Raw genomic sequence first — 19,306 nt, forward strand, 5'->3', positions numbered from 1 at the left:
CATGGGAGGTTTCAGGAAGTATGCAGGATTCAATCACTAACTTTAACATGTCACCAGCAATGTCCCCACTGTACGAGCACATGCATGCCAAACCTCACAGCTTTTAGATCAGCTATATACATTGCCCATCCTTTAAATACATGAAAAAAACAAGACAGTTGGTAGCAAAGCTTAAAACATTTTCTTCTTACATGTTTTCTGGGAAGAGTCAATTTAGAACAGGAAGGAGAAGGACTGGACTTTGTCCCCAAAGCAACACCTTCGGTTACTCACTTTACTCTGCTTCCGGTCCAGGTAGAACTGATGCTGGCTGATGGCCATTACCCAGATGGACTTGATGAGAGAAGAGTTTGCATACCAGGTTTGTACAAACAGGCCACTCTGTCCAAAGGTTCTTCTAGACACCGAAATCCTAAAACGTGAAGAAAACCACGAGTTATCCATCCCCGGGGCCAGCAGCACGTGGCGTGTACCTAGCAGGCAATGTCGTCACACGTCACCTTCCTTCTCTGTTTTTCCGCTACACACAGGGGCTGGGGTTCTGACGTCGTCCTTTTATAACAAAACCAGGCAGCCCCAAGCAATCTCTGTCTAAACTCTCACACACTCAAAGCTGGATAAGGGCTTAGTCAAATGAGAAGCTGGAGAGAAACATCTAGTTAGAAACCACAGAGCAGCGGGGCTACCGCGAGCGAGTCAGTGAGCGGCAGAAGATAAAAGCGGTCATTTACAGACAGTCATAAGGCCTGCAGAAACGGCACCTGCCCAGGGCAAAGAAGGAGCACCTCTGACCTAGGGAGACTCAGCCTGCAAGATGAACTTGATGATACCGGCTGGAAACGTGCAAGCCCCACAACGGTCCAGACTGCTGCTTGTGCACCAGGTAAAAAGGAGGAAAGGCAGGTGAGGAAGAGAGTCAGAGCAGGAAAAGGCAGGAGAGGGAGAGAGAAAGACAACCACGGGGAGGAGGGAGCCGGATGGGGAAGGCAGAGGGCAGAGGGCAGAAGGGCATGGGGTGTGTGGGGGGAGTGCTCTAATGTCCTTTGTAGGAACTGGTTAATCTCCTTGGTCATCTTTTTGTCACAGTGGTTTCAACCTCCCATCCCTCTGACCTCTAAGCACTACCTAGAGTTTAAAGAGTAACTTCTGAAAGGTGCTTCTTCTTGCTCAGAGAACCTGCGTCCTGATCTCCATTCATGCATATTTTTGACAACTGTGTGTGTTTTTTTTTCCAGGACCCAAGAACACTCAAATAAAAATGAGCAAAGCACCAGAACAGATAATTCTCCTAAGAAGTTAAGCAGCCAATAAACCCCTGCAAAGAGGCTCTGGCTATGGTTAGTTCCAACAGAAAATGCAGCGCAAACACCCACAGCTAGTTCATACTACCAAGGTAGCTTTAACACCGCCCCCCCCCCATTTTGGCACACCGACCATCTCCAGTGGTTGGCCCAGATCCATGGGCAGCATACATTGGACTCAGTAGGTTTAAAAAAAAGAAGCATATGAAATTGGGATCAAAACATACTGTATGTATGTATATGAAGTTCTAAAAAATTAATAAATACTATATTTAAACACACACACACACACACACACACACACACACACACACGAGTGCTAGAGAGAATGTACAGAAACTGGAACCCCATACGTCGCTGGTAGAGAGGTAAAGCAGCGTGTGCTTTGGAAGCGCCTGACAGTTGCCCTACAGGTTAAGCACAGTTACTCTTTGACCTCAGTAATTCCACTAGGAGGTAAATTTCCAAGAGAAATAAAAAGCAAACACAAAAAGCTATGCACACACATTCACAGCATCCCATACAAAACGCTTCTCTTTACCTGCGTGGGTCGTGCACCTCCACAGCAAATTTCTTCTCACGGAAATACAAATTCTCCAGCTGCTTCCATTGAAATAACTAAAAGAAAGTAAGGAAACCATGCAGCTTTCATTACTCTCATTTTTCCTAAGTCTCTTAACCAAATGATTGCAGGTTCCCCGACTGGTGATTTATCAACTTTTTACAAATCGACTATAACCCGAAACCATTTTATTCTTTCTTCTGACAGCAATGTTTACCTAGTAAATGCCACCTCCCCGGTAAATCTTCCTTGAACAATAAAACTGAGCATCCGCAGAACACACATTCAGTCTTTCCTCTGACTCAAGTGTATGACAGGAAACTTGCATCGATTACTGTAAGCACAGACCTTCGGCTTAAGGATGGAGACTTCAGACTTAAATGGAAAGCTACTAGAGGGGATGTTTCTATACAAATCAGAGATAACATTTCAAAGGCATGCAAAGTGAAAGTAAAAGAGATTTCCCAGGTTGAGGTGAGTCTCTGCGAAGCAGTTTCTCACCCAGACCTAAATCCCCCTGAGTGACACAGGCTGAGTGCCAAGAATCCTGTCAGGGCTCCGGTGGGGGTGAGGGCTGATTCTGCAGCTTTCTTAAGTTAGGCGCCTCCAGGTGTGTTCAGAGTTCCCAACCTCCGCCTTTGTCCAGCTGTCTTTCTGACACTGGACTCAGGAGTGATTTGCCATTGGGATGGAGAAAGAAATTGTGTTGGAAATGTGTATTCAAAAACCAAATAATTTGATAAAACTGCATATTGATAGGCACACAGTGAGCGTGCCTGGCTGTATTTTTCAACCCCTTCATTAAGTCTCTGACCGATGCAGGCTTTACAAGCTCTCATCTTGGACTGGGTGGTCCTCTCCTCTAGCCTCAACCCCTTAGGGTCTGCCTCCACAGTAACACGATGCTCAAAGTACACAACTGGTTGTCTAATTAAGAAACATTGCTGTGCGGCACACAGTCAGCAAACACATTTCCTGAAGAACAGAAGCTTTTCACAAACGCGGGCCCGCAGGAAGAATGGGCTGAGCTGTAGGACTGTATGGGGACGCGGTGTTCAGAATGGACCTTCCGCCCCAACAGCACAACAGACCAGCGTGCACCAAGGACACGCAGCTGTCTGCGATTGCCCCATTCACCAGTTTCAAAGAATTAGTAAACACATAAAGCTACATACCAATGTCCTAAGGTGTCTGTGGAGTTGAGGTGGTCATTTCCTTCAATCCAGAAGTTCCCCGCAAACGGGACAGAAACGTGAGAGAAAGCCCCGGGATCCTGTCTGCCTCCCTACCCCGATGGCAGCTCCGGTGCCTTCTGAATCGAGTTTCATAAGACACTTAGGTGTAACTCGGTTTCACAAACTGAGCCTCCCACGGTTGACACACCACTGACATCAGCCACTCTGCCGAGGGACACCTCCCCAGCACACTCTTTCCCGGCAGGGAGAGGGGAGCCAGGTTCTCTCTGGGTAGATTTTCTCAGAAAAGAGTTCCAAAATGGGGCAGCCTGGACTCCCACGGTACTTCCTGGGAGGTGAGCCGCCTTTGAATCCAGGCACGAATTTCACCCAAGGCTGTTTGAGGCAAACCTTTTTACCCAGGTCTACTCACTGGCACAGGAACAGGTTGGACAGGAAGAGTCAGAGGCAGCCAGGCTGTGTTTTCCTTTGCTGTCCATTCCCACACACATAAAACCAGGGCTCCACTTGAAACCTGATCTCTGAGCTGCCACCTCCCCCTCTTATCACTTACAAATGGGAAATGCTAGGCTGACTCCATTCAGCCCGTCCAGAACAGGGAGCAAGCTGGCGCCCAGCAAGGAGAAACCCTACTTAAAAAAGTGGAGGGCTTCGACTTATTTACAGAGAGTTGGAAATAATTACACAGCAGCTTGCTTTGCAAAAGGAGTTATGGGAGACAGGCAAGGTTTTGGGGAGAAGGGAAACCTCTTTCCCTTCTCCCCCCAAATTTTGAAAGTTTATGCAAAAGCTGCTTTTAGATACATACTCCCCTGGAGCCGTGTCAAAGTGGCCTGGAAGGGCACAAACTAAGCTAACCGTGGTGGGCTCTAGGTAGCATGTACAGGGAGTCAGTGGGACAGGAAACTTCAGCTCGAGAAAAGCTGGGGTGAAGTTAAACTGACAGAATTAGTCAGTGTCCACGTGTGTGGTTTTGCCTGAGTTCTCATAATTTTTTCAAAATCAGTCTTCAGATTTATTAAAGTAATACTGATTCCTCCAAATTCTGAGAAAGCTGGCAAAAGGAATGCCAGTCCATCTGTTCAGAGCCCAGATCTCAGTGGTCTGGGGGATTCTTTAGAAATTCCATGGGACTATCAATACAATCCTATCAATGTTTACAGTTGCTACAAACACTTTTTATTGTACCTGTGCTCGATCTAGCCGGTGGGTAGATGTTAGATTGTTTTGTTTGATAGAACTTTCTTTTCTTGAAATGTGTATGATAATTCTTTTATTGCACTTTTTCAATGTTTCTGAGTGCTTGCTTTGGGCGGGGGGTGGGGGGGTGGGGGGGGTGGAGGTGGGTAGGGTGGGGTGGGGTGGGTAGGATGAGGTTCTGAAAGTGCCATCGGAGGGAGGAGGTGAAAGAAACACCCTGGCGGATGCCCTTTAAGGGTGTAAAATGTGCCAGATCTAAGAGACTACCAACTATGGATTTCAACCAGGGTTCCAGGGCTCTGCTCTTGTTCTAGCGCATAGCGTAAAGAATAAACCAGAGACTCCCTCCAGTCAAAACCATGGGCAGATTTCAGACCAATGGAAAAGGAATGGAGAATTGGTTAGGGAAATATCCAAGGCAACCTGACTGGTTCTAAATTTTCTTAGAGAAGTAGCCTGTGAAACACACAGAAAGACTTTATCTCTGAGAAATGCAGAAGGTGCCAAGGGAATTCTGAACTTGAGAAGATTCAGGCTCAAAGGAGGCAAAATGGAAGCAACTGCACACTCCAGATTTACTACGCTTGGAGGGTTGTCAGGCATGGCATGGTATCGGGCACGGCATAGTACCCTACGAGTTAAGAGAGTGGAGCGTTATGCATGCATGTGTGGGCACAAACATAATTTTCTTACTAAAACAGAAAAAAACGGCTCAAGTCAAAATTAATCTCGAAGGCTTTAAAGAAAGAGGAAGACAGGAAGAAAGGGAACGTGATTTGTTTGCAGTGGGGTTCAGACGGTGGAAAGGCCGTTTGTCTTAAATCAGTGTTCACTGTCAATGTGCACTTTGTAGAAACCATGCGTCTGAGAATTTGTTGTTTTTAGAACTGATGCTGCTAGTTGGATAAGGGAAATAGCTGAAAGATGAAAATAAGACTGTTAATTAGGTCTTGCAGATGTCTCTCTAGACTCATTTTCAAGGATTAGTTGTCCCCTTTGGAGTCAACAGAAGGAAGCAGATACTAATAGGTAGCAGACAGGAATCTTGGATTACTTTGATATTGCAAAAGTAAATAAATGGATAAATCAGGGAAAGGAGTGTGGGAACATAAATCATCATGTCAATGAAGATATAATCAAGAAATCACAATAGGAAGACATATCTCAAAGTCGTTATTATCTGTCTTCAATCAAGGGAGAACCAAGAATTTAAGCACTGGATTAGAAAAGCATGGTGGTATCAAACACTCTTTTGAAAATGAACTTGTGTAAAGTTCTGTATGCACGTGAAGTTCTCTCCTGTCTAGACGCAAAGGAAGCTGAAGGCTTTAGGGAAAAAATTTGCCACAATATGATACATTATTCAAAGAAAGAAGCATCTTAAATATTCAAGGCATTTTGTTGAAATCAATAATCACTATTCAGTTAGGTCCCACTCCTTTATACACACCTGAAAAACGAGAGGAAAACACCTCTGCCACAGCTCCACCTCTTACAAAGGTTTCTGAATGGGGCTGGAGAGATGGTTCTGCCCTGGCTGTCTTCCAGAGGACTCAAGTTCGGTTCCCAGCACCCAGAGGACAGCTCACAACTGCCTGTAACTCCAGTTCCAGGTGACTCGATGCCCTCTTCTGACCTCCATGGGCGCCAGGCACACATGTGGTACACAGACATACGTGCAAACAAAACTCTCACACACAAATAAATAGATAAATAAAATATAAAAAGCCAAACAAAACGAATTGATATTTTTAAAAGGGTGGGGGTCCTGAAGGACTTTTAGGAAGCCGGTCTGGTGTATACCAGTGGATTTTGACTCATTCCTTCTCAATGGTAGTAGTTTGTCGCTATTGTTGTAAGTCATAGCCCTGGCTGTCCTGGAACTCACTATGTAGACCAGGCTGCCGTTGAACTCACAGAGATCCGACTTTCTCTGTCCTCCAAGTGCTGGGATTAAAGGCCTGAGGTACCAAACCCAGTTCAACAGTATGTTTGGAGCACCTCTTATGGGTAAGGCTCTTCACTTTTTTATTTAATTAATTAATTAATTTATTTTTTGGTTTTTTGAGACAGGGTTTCTCAGTGTAGTTTTGGTGCCTGTCCTGGAACTCACTCTGTAGCCCAGGCTGGCCTCAAACTCACAGAGACCCACCTGGCTCTACCTCCCAAGTGCTGGGATTAAAGGGGTGCGCCACCACCGCCCGACTTTTCACTTGTTGATGAACAGTGAGCAGGTCCTGTCCCTCATGGCATGCACACACAGGAACTATACCAGCCTGTCTAGGTTTGCAATTGGATCCACTACTTGGAGCTGTGCTGATCAGCAAGGTACGTAACTTTCCTAAGCCTCAGTTTTCTTTCTGTTAAATGGACCAATGATGCATGCCTCCAAAGGTTATCCAAATACAACCTTCTGTTTATAGGGTACTTGGCCCAGAGCCTGGCTTGGAATATACATCAGTGAGTGGTTGAGCTAATGTGTGGTGAAGGGCTTGCTCTACACTTGGCTAATTGTTACTAAATGGACGACAGCCACTTAAGAGCAGAAACAGAGCTAGCGATAGCTATCTGGCTCCACATCTGTCTCTCCACAGAGGAAACAGCTCGGTTGTTCTGTTGACATAGCTGTGTCATCTGGCCTCCAGTTCTGAGAGTCCCATTGTCTATGACCACACTGGGCTGGCCACTGGGCTGGCCCTGTGGATCTCTTGGGTGGTTTCCTGATGCATCCTGAAGGGAAGAAATCTGTTCCTCTATCCTGTACCTGGCTGTCACTGATGAGTAGAGAGACGGAGTGGTGGGGTGTCAGCCTGCCCCCTAGACAGACTGAGTAGCAAGTTCCCTTCTGTCTGGAGTAGCCAGGAAGAAGGAATGTGCCCCAGCATGCAGAGGAATGCTGGAGAGCTGCCCGCCTAGGGCAGGGAGTTTTGCTTGAGGGTCGTAAGACCTCCCCCGCCCCAGGGGAGGGGGCAGGACCTGGACAGAAAGGATCTAGTTCTCTTTTAAATCATAGCAAACTGTAAGTAAGCACCACCTAGGTCTGACAGTAGGTAGGGTAGGAAAAGATGTCACAGGAGTTAGGACTTTTCATTGCTCACTGTACTGTAGGTTAATCATTTAACTGCAAATTCACATGGAAATGACTAAATTCAGGCTAGTCACAGCCAAGGTACATCAAACAATGAGTCACTCGGATAGGGGGAGAGGGTGATTCCTCCAGTGTGGTGTGAAACAAAGCAAACCGGGCATCATGGACTTACTGGGTTTCACGACAAAGGTTACACCTGGTAGATGAAGATACTGCTAATGCCTTCTGGAATACCGAAAACCAAGTGCACTGAGTCTTCCCAAGAGCCAGATGTGGACGCTCCATCTTAAATTGAATCCCATCCAGGAGAAAATGAAGGCTCACAGAGGTGCCACTACCTGGCCAACAGGGATGGATCCAGGATTTACATACAACCAGAGACAGGCTCCAAACCCCCAGCATAGCACCACAGCACATCACTTCCTTTTTCAGTCAGGGAGGAATCTGTGGGGGCATTTGTATTTTTAACAGGAGGAGGAGAGAAGGAAGGAAAAGAGTAATATTTACACTTAAGATTAAAAAGAACAGAGGAGGCAACTGTGGCAGCCGTTTGCGGAATAGGACCAACTCCCTTCTCAAAATGGGGTTTGGTTTCACGGACAAGGCTAGTCTTAGATGCATGTTGATCCTGCCACCTCAGATTCCCAAGCGCTGGGGTTACAGATGCCCCCTGTAACTGGCACATCCCTCAACTTCACTTACTAGTGGTTTGCAGCTCATGATAAATGCACTATTCCCCACCTCCCCCCCACCTCCAGGCCCTCTGGTGATGAGAGGAGACTTGGCTAGTGATCACATGGGAAGGGAGGATGCTGCCAGGACACAGACGCTGTGCTCTGTCCCACTATGCACAGGACAGTCCCATACCCCAAAGGAAACAGTAATCCAGCTGCAGTTGAGAACGCTGAGTTAGAGGGTGATATCCTGCTCTATATCTAGGCTCTGAGAGCTAGAATATGTAAATAAGATGCTTTAGATTTTTTTCTCTGAAATAGTAAGTTTCTGAGTTCTGTTTCTTTCAATTAGATAATACTTTTAGTATCAAAATAATTGTTCAGGTACTTTTCTAAATATAAATGTTATCAGGTAGAGAGACTTACAATACTTGATCAGACTAAAGAGGTCCTGCTAAGAGCCTCAGCTATGGTAAAAATCCTTCCATAAGAGATGATACTTTGCAACAGGCCGGGCGGTGGTGGCGCACGCCGCCTTTAATCCCAATACTCGGGAGGCAGAGGCAGGGGGATCTCTGTGAGTTCAAGGCCAGCCTGGACTACAAAGCAAGTTCCAGAACAGCCAGGGCTGTTGTTACTGAGAGAAACCCTGTCTTGAAAAACCAAGAGGGAGGGAGGGAAAGAGAGAGAGAGAGAGAGAGAGAGAGAGAGAGAGAGAGAGAGAGAGAGAGATCCCAACAGAACATGCTCAGAGTCTGAAAATTACTTTCTTTAGTTGTGATCTCATAGCCATACATATGTACATAAAATGTCACACCTTATATGCAATCAATTAAATACATTGGTTATTTGCAAATAAGTTTAGATGAAAAAGTTCTGTGTCATGAGCCGGACAGTGGTGGCGCATGCCTTTAATCCCAGCACTCGAGAGGCAGAGCCAGGAGGATCTTTGTGAGTTCGAGGCCAGCCTGGTCTATAAAGTGAGTTCCAGGAAAGGCGCAAAACTACACAGAGAAACCTTGTCTTGAAAAACCAAAAAAAAAAAAAAAAGTGTCATATAAAAACCAAATGTTGCCAGGTGGTGGTGGCGCATGCCTTTAATCCCAGCACTCGGGAGGCAGAGCCAGGCGGATCTCTGTGAGTTCGAGGCCAGCCTGGGCTACCAAGTGAGTTCCAGGAGAGGCGCAAAGCTACACAGAGAAACCCTGTCTCAAAAAACAAAAACAAAAAAAAAAAAAAAAAAAAAAAAATGTTGCCGGGCGGTGGTGGCGGTGCACGCCTGTAATCCTAGCACTCGGGAGGCAGAGGCAGGTGGATCTCTGTGAGTTCAAGTCCAGCCTGGTCTACAGAGCTAGTCCAGGACAGGCTCCAAAGCTACAGAGAAACCCTGTCTCGAACCCCGCCCCCCCCCAAAAAAAACAAATGTCTAAAGTGGTATCATCTCACCCAAGAGTCTCTTGTGGCCAGGTCTCTAACCTCCCAGGACTCCCTCCCTGTTAGAAGTTGCATGGGGACACATTGCACATGTGTGTCAGACAACCAGGCCTGGCACTGTGCTGTTCCCGGGTGTTGCCACAGATGATCATGAATGCTCTCTCTCCGTGTCTTCCTCTCCCTCCACCCCACCTCTCTGACAGGGACTCACTGTTTTTCAGTCTGACTTCGAAGTTGCTCTGAAGCTGAGGATGGCTTTGAATTTCTGACCTTCACGCCTCTGCATCCTGAGTGCTCGGATCTGAGGAGTGCTCCATCACGCCTGGTTTATTAAGTGCTGGGGATCAAACATAGGACCTCACCCGTGCTAGGCAAGCATCCTGCCCACTGAGTCAGTGGGTATGTGGTGGTTCCCCCTCTGCAGAGCCATTTCCTCTTCAGAGAACATCCGCCATTCCTACTCGAGGAATCCTCTTATTCTTGAAGGTGTGGTTAGTGGTCTCCTTTAAAGGTTTATCTTCTCTCCTTCCGAGAAGCCACCAGATACTTTTCAAGAATCTCACCATTCAGGTCTCAGCTTAAATGTCACTTTCCTCAGGGAGGCCTTCCCTGAACATACCAGATGTCTCTCCCTGTCCCATGATTGTCCCTCCAGCCCATCAGTTCCTATCAGAGGCAATTCAGTTTTGCAATTATCTGATTTCTTTGCTTACTTGTTTCTCACCAACCATCTCTCTAGAATACTTTTTTTTGGAGAAACAAATAGGTTAGTGGCCACAGCTTACCTCCTCCAGAGCATATTTTAACATTTCTTTTCCGTCACAAAACAATTTGAGTTATAGTTTTGGCCATGGCCTGCCGGCATCAAGACAATTCTTCCCAGCCTCCCTTGCAATGAGATGGGCCTCTCTGGAGGACAAACGGCTTGCTCCGGAATGCCCTTCACCTTCTTTGACAATATTCAGCAGATGCTTGGAAAGTTCTCACCATAGAATTACAGACCCTAACTGTGCTTAAGCATAGAGCGGAAGAGAGATGTCATCCTACGCAGCAAGCATGGTGTGGAGGGGCATGCATCCACTCTGAACAAATTCCTTTAGCCCAGAGGGTGCCTACGGCACTCTGAGGTAAGAGTGCAGACAGGATTCTTTGAACTTGATAGATGAGAAAATGAGGGCACAGAGAGGTTAAGTGGTGGTTCTAAGTCAGCCAGCTGGTCAGTGGGAACGCAAAACTGGTTCTTATTTCAAGCCCGTGCTATAGGATTGGCGGTCACCGCCCACTGGCTCTGCAGGTTCTAACAATCAGATTGATTAGTGGTGTGGCTGAAGCCTAATGACACACTTTCCAAACAGGAGGGACGGGTCTCCTGACCACATTTTGTAATCCGGTGTTTCTCTTCCACACCAGCCAGTGTGCTGTATTGATGTAGAAAGTAAGATTGGACAGCACACAGTCTCCCGCTCTCCTAACTTAACCTGCTCTGGGACAGAAGGACCTTCTCTGTGGTGGTCCACGGTAACAAGCTGGTGGTGGGACGAGCAAGGAGAAGTGGAGACGGTCAAGATGCCTGTGACTAGAAAAATAATCGAGGTGGTGCCTTTAAGTCAAGGAATGAGCCCAGGACTGCCACGACAAGCGAACAGAAGGCCTTTGTGCTTATTACTTAACACACCCGCCTCCAGGCACAAGGGAATTCCGACAGTTAAAAAAAAATCAGTTAACTGAAGGTTTAGTGATGGAGCTCACCACAGGCTCTCTCATCATGCTACAATGTCAAAAGATGCTAATCTTGAAAGGCACTTCGTCAGGACGGTCTAGATGAGGCCCTGACTAGCAAGGCCATGTCAGCCTTGCATCTCTGCTCTCCTACAGGCCGTTTTCCCAGGTGAAGTCCTTGCTGTAGGGTTAGAGTTCGGTCATGGCATGCACACTAACGCCTTATTCACTCACCGATGCACTGTCTAGATCCTCGTGAAAGATGTTATCCCCTCTCAAAATGCTAAATTGGCAAAAAACAAAACAAAACAAAACAAAAACCACAAAGAGAGGCTGGGGATGTAGCTCAGCTGGTAGGGTGCTTGCCTAGTGTGCATGAAACCCTCTGGGTTTGAACCCCAGCACCACATAAGCTGGGTATAATGGTGCATACTTGTAATCCCAGCATTGGAAAGTTGGAGGCAGAAGGATCAAAAATTCAAAATCTCTTGGCTACACAGGAAGTTCAAGGCCAGCCTGGGATGCAGGAGACCCTGTAGTAAAGTCATTAATCCATTATTTTTCTTTTCATATATAGCACATCGTCATGCATTACAGGTAATGAACCAGGGAGAGAAGGGGTTTACAAGTACCTGAATATAGGGACTCCTACTGTACCAGGGTTGCTTTGTAGCAATGTCGGGGCCTTCCCTGTCAGTAATCCAAAAATACTTCCCGATTATTCTTTAATTGTCTGTCTTCCTCACTCCCAAGGAATGATTAGCAGTTACCCAGTGATATCTGCTTATTAGGCATGGGACAGAATATAATCACATTTTGTTCTCACACCCTCCCCGTGAAGTCTGTGGGATTACGGTTGCGCAGATAAGGCAGACTCTTCTAAAGAAAGATGAAAACTGTGCCCTAGATCACACCGCAGATAAGGCCTGGACATATAGTTCAGTGGTACAGTGCTTGCTTCGCTTGCCTGAGGCTCTAGCTTGGATCCTCAGCATGGCAAAATACACACACACACACACACACACACACACACACACACACACACACACACAGAACCAAAATCACACCGAGAATAGACATCAGGGCCAGGGTCTAGAATGTCTCCCCAACTCCTGGCCTACATCATGGTACTTCACTGATGGAATCCACTTGTTGCCGCTCAGCCAGAAGACTGACAAAAAAGTCAAAGCTAGGATAAACAAAGAGCGCTTGCTAGTGCCCTGGTAGAAAAACAAACACGGTCCCTAACATCTAGAGGCAATAATTAACAGACATCATCTAGACAGACCTTGAACAACCCCTTTAAAAACCAGCCTTTTGGCGTCAGTCTCTGATCCTTGGTACATCTTCCTCCTGCTTTGTTTTTATATCAACAAGGTAGGCACATGGCTCGGGAGGCCCAGCATCTTGAGGCTGGCCCAACAGCCTGCGTTCTGTTCATTTGTCAGCATGACCTCGATTCTTTCCTGGCCACTGGAGAACCTGCTGCATGGCCAGATGCTGAAGCATGAGCCTTCTTTTGTGTCGCTGCTCACAACCCTTTAAATTATACATTCTTTTAACGTGGGCAAGCTGGCCAGGAGAGAGCCTTGCAGAGCGCACACTGCTGACCCCAGCTCAAATCAGTAGGTTACAGAAAGCAATCAGCCCACAGAAGCAAGACCCACCCTCAGATTTTAACAAAAGGAAGTAGGGAACAAGCCACAGTGCAGCCTGGACACCTGAAGTGATGGAGAAGGGGAGGGCGAGGAAGCCACAGCAGCCGGAGAGAGCTCTAAAGTCCTGTCAGAATCGAGTGTGACAGATCTTGAAAACGAAAGAGGAAAACTGCAAATTGATAAAAGGAAGTGGCTGCTGACCCTTGTCTAGACTCTGGGATGAACAAGCAGGCCTGATTGTGATCGGTGTGAAGCAGTACGTACCGATTTTTATGAAGCTGTGAATGTAAGGAGAGGCCGGTGAGTCAGAAGCCCTGGAGAGGAAATGAAGCTCAGCATTTGCTGTGCAGCTCTGACTCACCATTACTTGGGGAGAAAATCTGATTGCTCGCTTTTGTTTCTTTATGCAGTGGGAACACAGATGTATTAAAGGAAAAGGGAGAAAGAACCTCCAGAGTGGGAGGGGTTGCAGAGGAGGAACGCTGAGCTCGCTTGTTTTTTATTTTTATTTTTTTTAAAGAAACATTTCCATGTTGTGAGAACTTCGTACTTATCAAGCCATGCTAGTTGATTATAAGTTGCCCTGTGAGTTGGCTTAAGTTCTATTTTGCACACAAGTTTAGTAAAACCCAGCAAGAGTCCTGTGTGTTCTTTATTAAAAGGGTAAAATTCAGGACAGACTAATGAGCAAAAACATAGTAACACGGGTGAGCTATGCCTTAAGAAAACATGACAAGCAACAGCTTGGCTGGGACTCTTTATTATGCTCTGTACCCTGACCTCTCTGCCCGCCCACAACGGAAACTGTAATGTCCATCAAAGAGAATTGGTTGTTAGTTAGGTGTGGTGGCTCACACCTGTAATCCCAGGATTGGGTGGAGGGTGGACAGGAGGATCACGAGAGAGAATCTGCTAAAAAGATTATGTATATCCACACGATGGAACGCTAGGCAGCTTTCAAAAGTGGCAAGAGGACGGGGAGTGTAGCGACTGCCTGGCTTTCGCAAGGCCCCGGATTGGATCCCCAGCATTATAAAATGGAAAATAATACACAGTATTCCTTATCCAATGGATGTTGCTCACAGGGCTGACAGAAACTACGAGCTGGTTGTACAGGAGGACATGGTGGTTGAATGCTGCTTTATTGCTTTTGTTAATAGTTCTCTAATAAGCAGCCTCGGTGCCCAACAAGTTCTGGCCCAGCAGAGCTGGATGAGCATGGAAAGGGGAAACATGGTCTGCCCTATGCCATCCATCGTATTATCTATGCTAATGTCCCAACCATGCAACGGGGTCAAGAAGAGTGCTCAATTTTCATAACTTAAGGAGATTGGAAGCATTGATCGAGGAGAGAAGGAGCCTCAGAAGACACACCCAGTGTGGGGTCTGTTTCCAGGGCTGCTTTATGAGGGACACAGCAACAGACAGGAGTTGTCTTGGACTGTGATGCTGGCTTGAGATAAGGCAGGTAGGCTGACCACGGTTTGTTATTAAGAGGCCACCATTTCACTCCTACAGCCTGCAGGGACGGCAGCAGAGCACAGGGAGGGTAGCAATCTCACCCGGAGCAGTGTGAGTTGGTCTTTATCTCACTGCACATAAGGAGGCCAAGAGCCAATGGATGGTGATCTAGACAGATGCATCAGGGTGACAATGTACATGTGGCACTTGTACTTGAGGTGAGAGTGGCAGCTTCATGGCAGAGACAGAGTTTCATGTAGCCCAAACTGGCCTCCAACTCACAACATTCTAGAGCATGACCTGACCTTCTGATTCTCTTATCTCTGCCTCTCAAATACTAGAATTACAAGCATATAACGATAAACAGTAACTTATTTAGCTTCGGAAAACCCGAATCTGATAGATTCTGGCCCTTTAGCTCATGAATTCTTTTTTTTCTCTACAGAAAGCAGATGTTTGTTATAAAAGACAGTGAAAACAAAGACCAGCAAAAATAGCTGCAATTGCAGAAAGATTGCTTATAACCATTCACTGAGAAATAGTTGCCACAAAAACTTTGGATTTAAATGAAAGTGGGGGGGCTGTGAACCGAGTTGTGGTTAGCTTTGTAGGCGAACCTTAGTGCGTAGCTTAGGTTATGGCCTCAGAACAGACAGCGTTCAATCCTAGCACTTGGGAGGTGGAGGAAGAAGGATCAATTAATGCCACACGAGAACCTATCTCAACAAACAGATGAAAAGATGGCTCATTATGGAACTTTGTAGACTGTGCACAAATGAGTTACTTTTTAAAAGTTACATTTAACACGAGTAGCTTCTGTACCAGCTTCACTTAGCAAAGTTTACTATCCGAGGTTGTTCAAGGTGCCCCTGAAAATGATGCTGTAGGTTCTAGAATATTCAAGGTTTCTCTGAGTGTCTGCAGTGGTTCCTACTTACTTTCCGAGGTTTCACCTTGTCCTGTAAATCATACTGGCCGATTCCTTTGTAGCTGATCCCAAGCCACCATGGCAGTCCCTGCTTATCCTAAAAAGTAGAAAACAAAACAAAACAAAAAACAAAAACATGAGACCCAAGATCTGGAAAGTCTTCTACAGGGGAAGCACTGTTTATCAATTTCTTTCCTTAACAAGTGCCATCAAGCCAAAATAAATCTGCCTTGGTAAATAGAACCTTACTGAGAAATGTAACTTGTTGAAATAATTTTTTAATGTCTCTTCAAATAATATACACACACAAAAGCCAATACTGTTATATCATCCAAAAGAATGAAGCCTTACTTCTTTGATTAAATTGTTGGAGAGGATGAAAAAATGTAATTCAACCAAGAATTAATCCAGCATGAAGTTAGTTATGATTTTAAAAAGACTCCTTGTTCCCTTAGCTAACAAGCAGCTATAAAGGCTGGAGAGTTTCCCAGGGATTACCAGGGGAAAGACAGAGGCTCTAAAGCCCAATGTTCAGAGTACAATCAACAATGAACAGGGAGAAGGAAGAATACCTTCTGGGGAGATGGACAACTCCCAGCATGAATAATCAGTCTGAGATACACGTGAGGAGTGGATATATATGATATTCTATTATAAATACAATGTGTTTCTAAATTTTTTTTATTGGGTTTTTCCAATGAAAAGAATGTATTGACAGAGGGAAAGAAAAATATAGGTTTAGGCATGTGTGCATGCAAAGCATAATCAGTGAGAATTAAGATTAAATTAATATACATTTTTAGCACAGGTGTCCTCAATAGGAAAGTGTTATTATCTGATTTCCCGACATCTGCAATGATAAAGATGTCAACATTGTCATGACATTAAAACTCACTGAAGAGCTAATCAGTTATAAAATTACGCTTCTCTTAAACAAAATTCTGTTCCTCTATGCTTCATCTTTTATCATCAAAATATTTCTTAGCCAGCTTTTTCCTGCTTACCAATGTAAGAAGACAAAGCACACTGATGAGGATGTGATACTGCAAATTTTGCAAAACTTTCAGCAGTTCCCACAGAGGTTTGCAGAAACATTGAAGACTGGCATGACTGTCACTTGGAGAAGGGAGCAGCTAAAGAGCTGGGAGCATTGGAGAGGCAAATAACCGAAAACAAAATCACTACGGGCAGATGGGAGAGGGACCTAGAACTGCAGGGGAAGGTCTGCAGTATTATGAATTTAGCATGCTACGAGTCCTAAGTTCAATACCTAGCATGCAAGGGGGCAGGGAGAGAGAGAGAGAGAGAGAGAGAGAGAGAGAGAGAGAGAGAGAGAGAGAGAGAGAGGGCAGGAGGGAGGGAAGGAGAGAGAGACAGAGAAAGAGAATGAACTAAGAGAGAATACGTCTGGGAAAGCACCTGAGTGTAGCATTTTACAAAGACAATGTGCTTTATAATTTGCTAAAAAATATTAATAGACTTAAAACATTTATGAAAACAATTCTACTTAAAATGCTGAAATTTTGGGGCTGGAGAGATGGCTCAATAGTTAAGAGCACTGGCTGGTCTTCCATAGAACCAGGGTTCAGTTCTAGGCACTCACTTACAACCCTCTGTTACTCAGGTTCCAGGAAATCTGATGCTTTCTTCTGGCTGCTCTGGGCACTGCATGCATGTAGTGCACAGACATACACTCACATACAGAAAAATAAAATAAAAAAGTCTTTCAAAAGATAATTAAAGCCAGGTGGTGGTGGTGCATGCCTTTAATCCTAGCACTTGGATCTCTATGAGTTCGAGGCCATCCTGGGCTACAGAGCAAGTTCCAGAACAGCCAAGTCTACACAGAGAAACACTGTCTGAAAAAACAAAACAAAACAAAACAAAACAAAACATTGCAAATTCTAGACACAGCTCACATACACATTTAGATGCTGTTTCAGACAGCCGGTGCTGTTGAGTGACTTGCACAGCCTGGTGAGCACTGTGGAAAGCTCTGGAACATGAGAAGCACTTACCTTCACTGCATAATAATGGACTCCATAGGTAGGTAGGGCTTCCACTATTTTCATGTACCTAAAGAAAATAGACTCATGTCGTGAGTTAATTAACACGGCCAAAGGGCCTTTTGGGGGAAACTGATTTCAGGAAACACAATTGGCTTCTCCTTCTCTCCTTTAGCCATGACTAAGATCATTGATTCAAGCAGAAATAGAATAATAAACCACTGTAGGGAGTAATATGGTTTGTACCTTATCTAAATGTCAGGGGCTTTTAACAAAACAAATACAGCGAAGGTTTTTACAACTTACAGATTGCATCAAAACACCCAGATTGTAAATTTTAAAAAGATTTATTTATTTATGCACTTTCCCCCCCTGCTTTTGGTTTTCTGAGGCAGGGTTTCTTTGTACAGCCCTGACTATCCTGAACCTTGTTCCATAGACCAGGCTGGCCTGGAACCCAGAGTGCTGTGATAAGAAGCATGTGCCACCACACCTGGCCAATTTTTGCATATTATGCATATGGTATTTTTTCTTCATGTACATATGTACACAAGAAGAGGACATTAGAGTCCTCAGTTATAGAAGGTTGTGAGCCACCATATGAATGTTGGGAATTGAATTCAGGACCTCTGGAAGAGCAGTCAGTTTTCTTAACTGTTGAGCCATCTCTCCAGCCCTATAATGCAAATATTTTTTTAAGGCAAACACTTAATACACAAACAGTAAGAATCAACTTTTAAGCCAGGTATGGTGGCACATGACTGTAGCCTCAGCACTTAGGAGGTTCTCGGCCAGTCATAAGACCCTGTCTCAAAGCACCAAAACCCCTCAGAAATCAGCATTGAGGGAGGGGAGAGAGGGTGAATATCAGTGTCATCCTCAGGATGCCTCCATGGGACAGGTGACCTGGGTCCTCATCTTACTCCTCACATGACCTATGCCACTCTCAACAGTTCTTATTCTTTCTCTTAAAGTTACGGCCCTAAGAGTTACTCTCCAGTTACTGGAACAGTCATGAACTAAAGCAGACTGCCTTTTATAATCTTAGAAGATTATTGTATCAAGTGAAGAGCTCTTAATAAATCAGTGGTAACTCTATACAGTCAAAGAATATGGCAGAAGCTAGGTGTGGTGGTACTTAGAGTCCCAGTAATGGGGAGGCAAACAGAGCCAGGATTCAAAGCTCTCCTTAGCTACTTAGTGAGCTCAGGGTCAGCCTGTCTACAGGAGACTATCATCTATCTATCTATCTATCTATCTATCTATCTATCTATCTATCTATCTATCTATCTATCTATCTGTCTGTCTGTCTTCTGCTTATCTATCTATCTTCTATCTATCTTTCTTTCTATCATTTATATATCTATCAATCATCTCTCTGTCTGTCTGCCTATCATTTATCTATCTATCTATCTATCTATCTATCTAACTATCTAACTATCTATCTATCAATCATCTATAGATCTATCAACCTGTCTGTCTGTCTGTCTGTCTGTCTGTTTGTCTGTCTCTGAGTAATGACTATGGTCTACTTTTGGCAGAAGCAGAACTCCAGCACAGCAAGTGTATCCTGAGTTCCATCCGAAGTCAAGCCACAGACAATTTCTGTCTTCTCGTTGAAAGTGTTGGAAGACTTGGCACCATTGTGCCTGAACTCTAAAGCTAAGTTACCTTACCTATGCCCAGTTCTTGCCATCACCATCGTCACCATTCCCGAGGTGGCCAACACTTCCCTCTCTGTTACCTGCCCCACACCGGGAAGCATGGGAACTGTAACACTCAGGTATGGAATCCCCAAGATGTTTTCTTTAAAACTTTGTCTAAGGCAAGAAGAAAAATGATACTTACTGGACCACAGCTTGACCACGAGTCAGACCTTTGATTTTCAAATAATGCTCGATCACTCTGTCTTCACTGCAAAACAGAGAAATAAGCAAGGTGACGTGTGACTCTCCGACACCCGGATTCCATCTCTCTGTTGTCAGGCAGCCACTGAAAACCTGAGAGGAACATGCTTGTTTGGGAGCCAGAGTGACATCCTCTGCTGTTTCTGTAGGACTCTTGTTCACGAGCTCAGCA

At 45.2% G+C, this 19,306-nt stretch overlaps 1 protein-coding gene across 6 annotated transcripts in view; it reads right to left on the reverse strand.

Annotated features, from left to right (window-relative positions):
• The window catches only part of Frmd4b (FERM domain containing 4B), a 332,248-nt gene that overhangs the window by 21,973 nt on the left and 290,969 nt on the right, over positions 1–19,306 (reverse strand). For all 6 annotated transcript variants that reach the window (XM_052719520.1, XM_052719515.1, XM_052719517.1 and 3 more), the window contains 5 exons: positions 19,076–19,141; positions 17,240–17,297; positions 15,232–15,318; positions 1,843–1,919; positions 274–412 (listed from right to left, as the gene is read on the reverse strand). In XM_052719520.1, the coding sequence (XP_052575480.1) occupies positions 274–412; positions 1,843–1,919; positions 15,232–15,318; positions 17,240–17,297; positions 19,076–19,141 (427 nt within the window). The remainder of the gene's footprint in view (positions 1–273; positions 413–1,842; positions 1,920–15,231; positions 15,319–17,239; positions 17,298–19,075; positions 19,142–19,306) is intronic.

The sequence above is a fragment of the Peromyscus californicus genome, unplaced genomic scaffold (genome assembly GCF_007827085.1).
Source record: "Peromyscus californicus insignis strain IS unplaced genomic scaffold, ASM782708v3 Scaffold_6__1_contigs__length_162567912, whole genome shotgun sequence".
Lineage (NCBI taxonomy): Eukaryota > Metazoa > Chordata > Mammalia > Rodentia > Cricetidae > Peromyscus > Peromyscus californicus.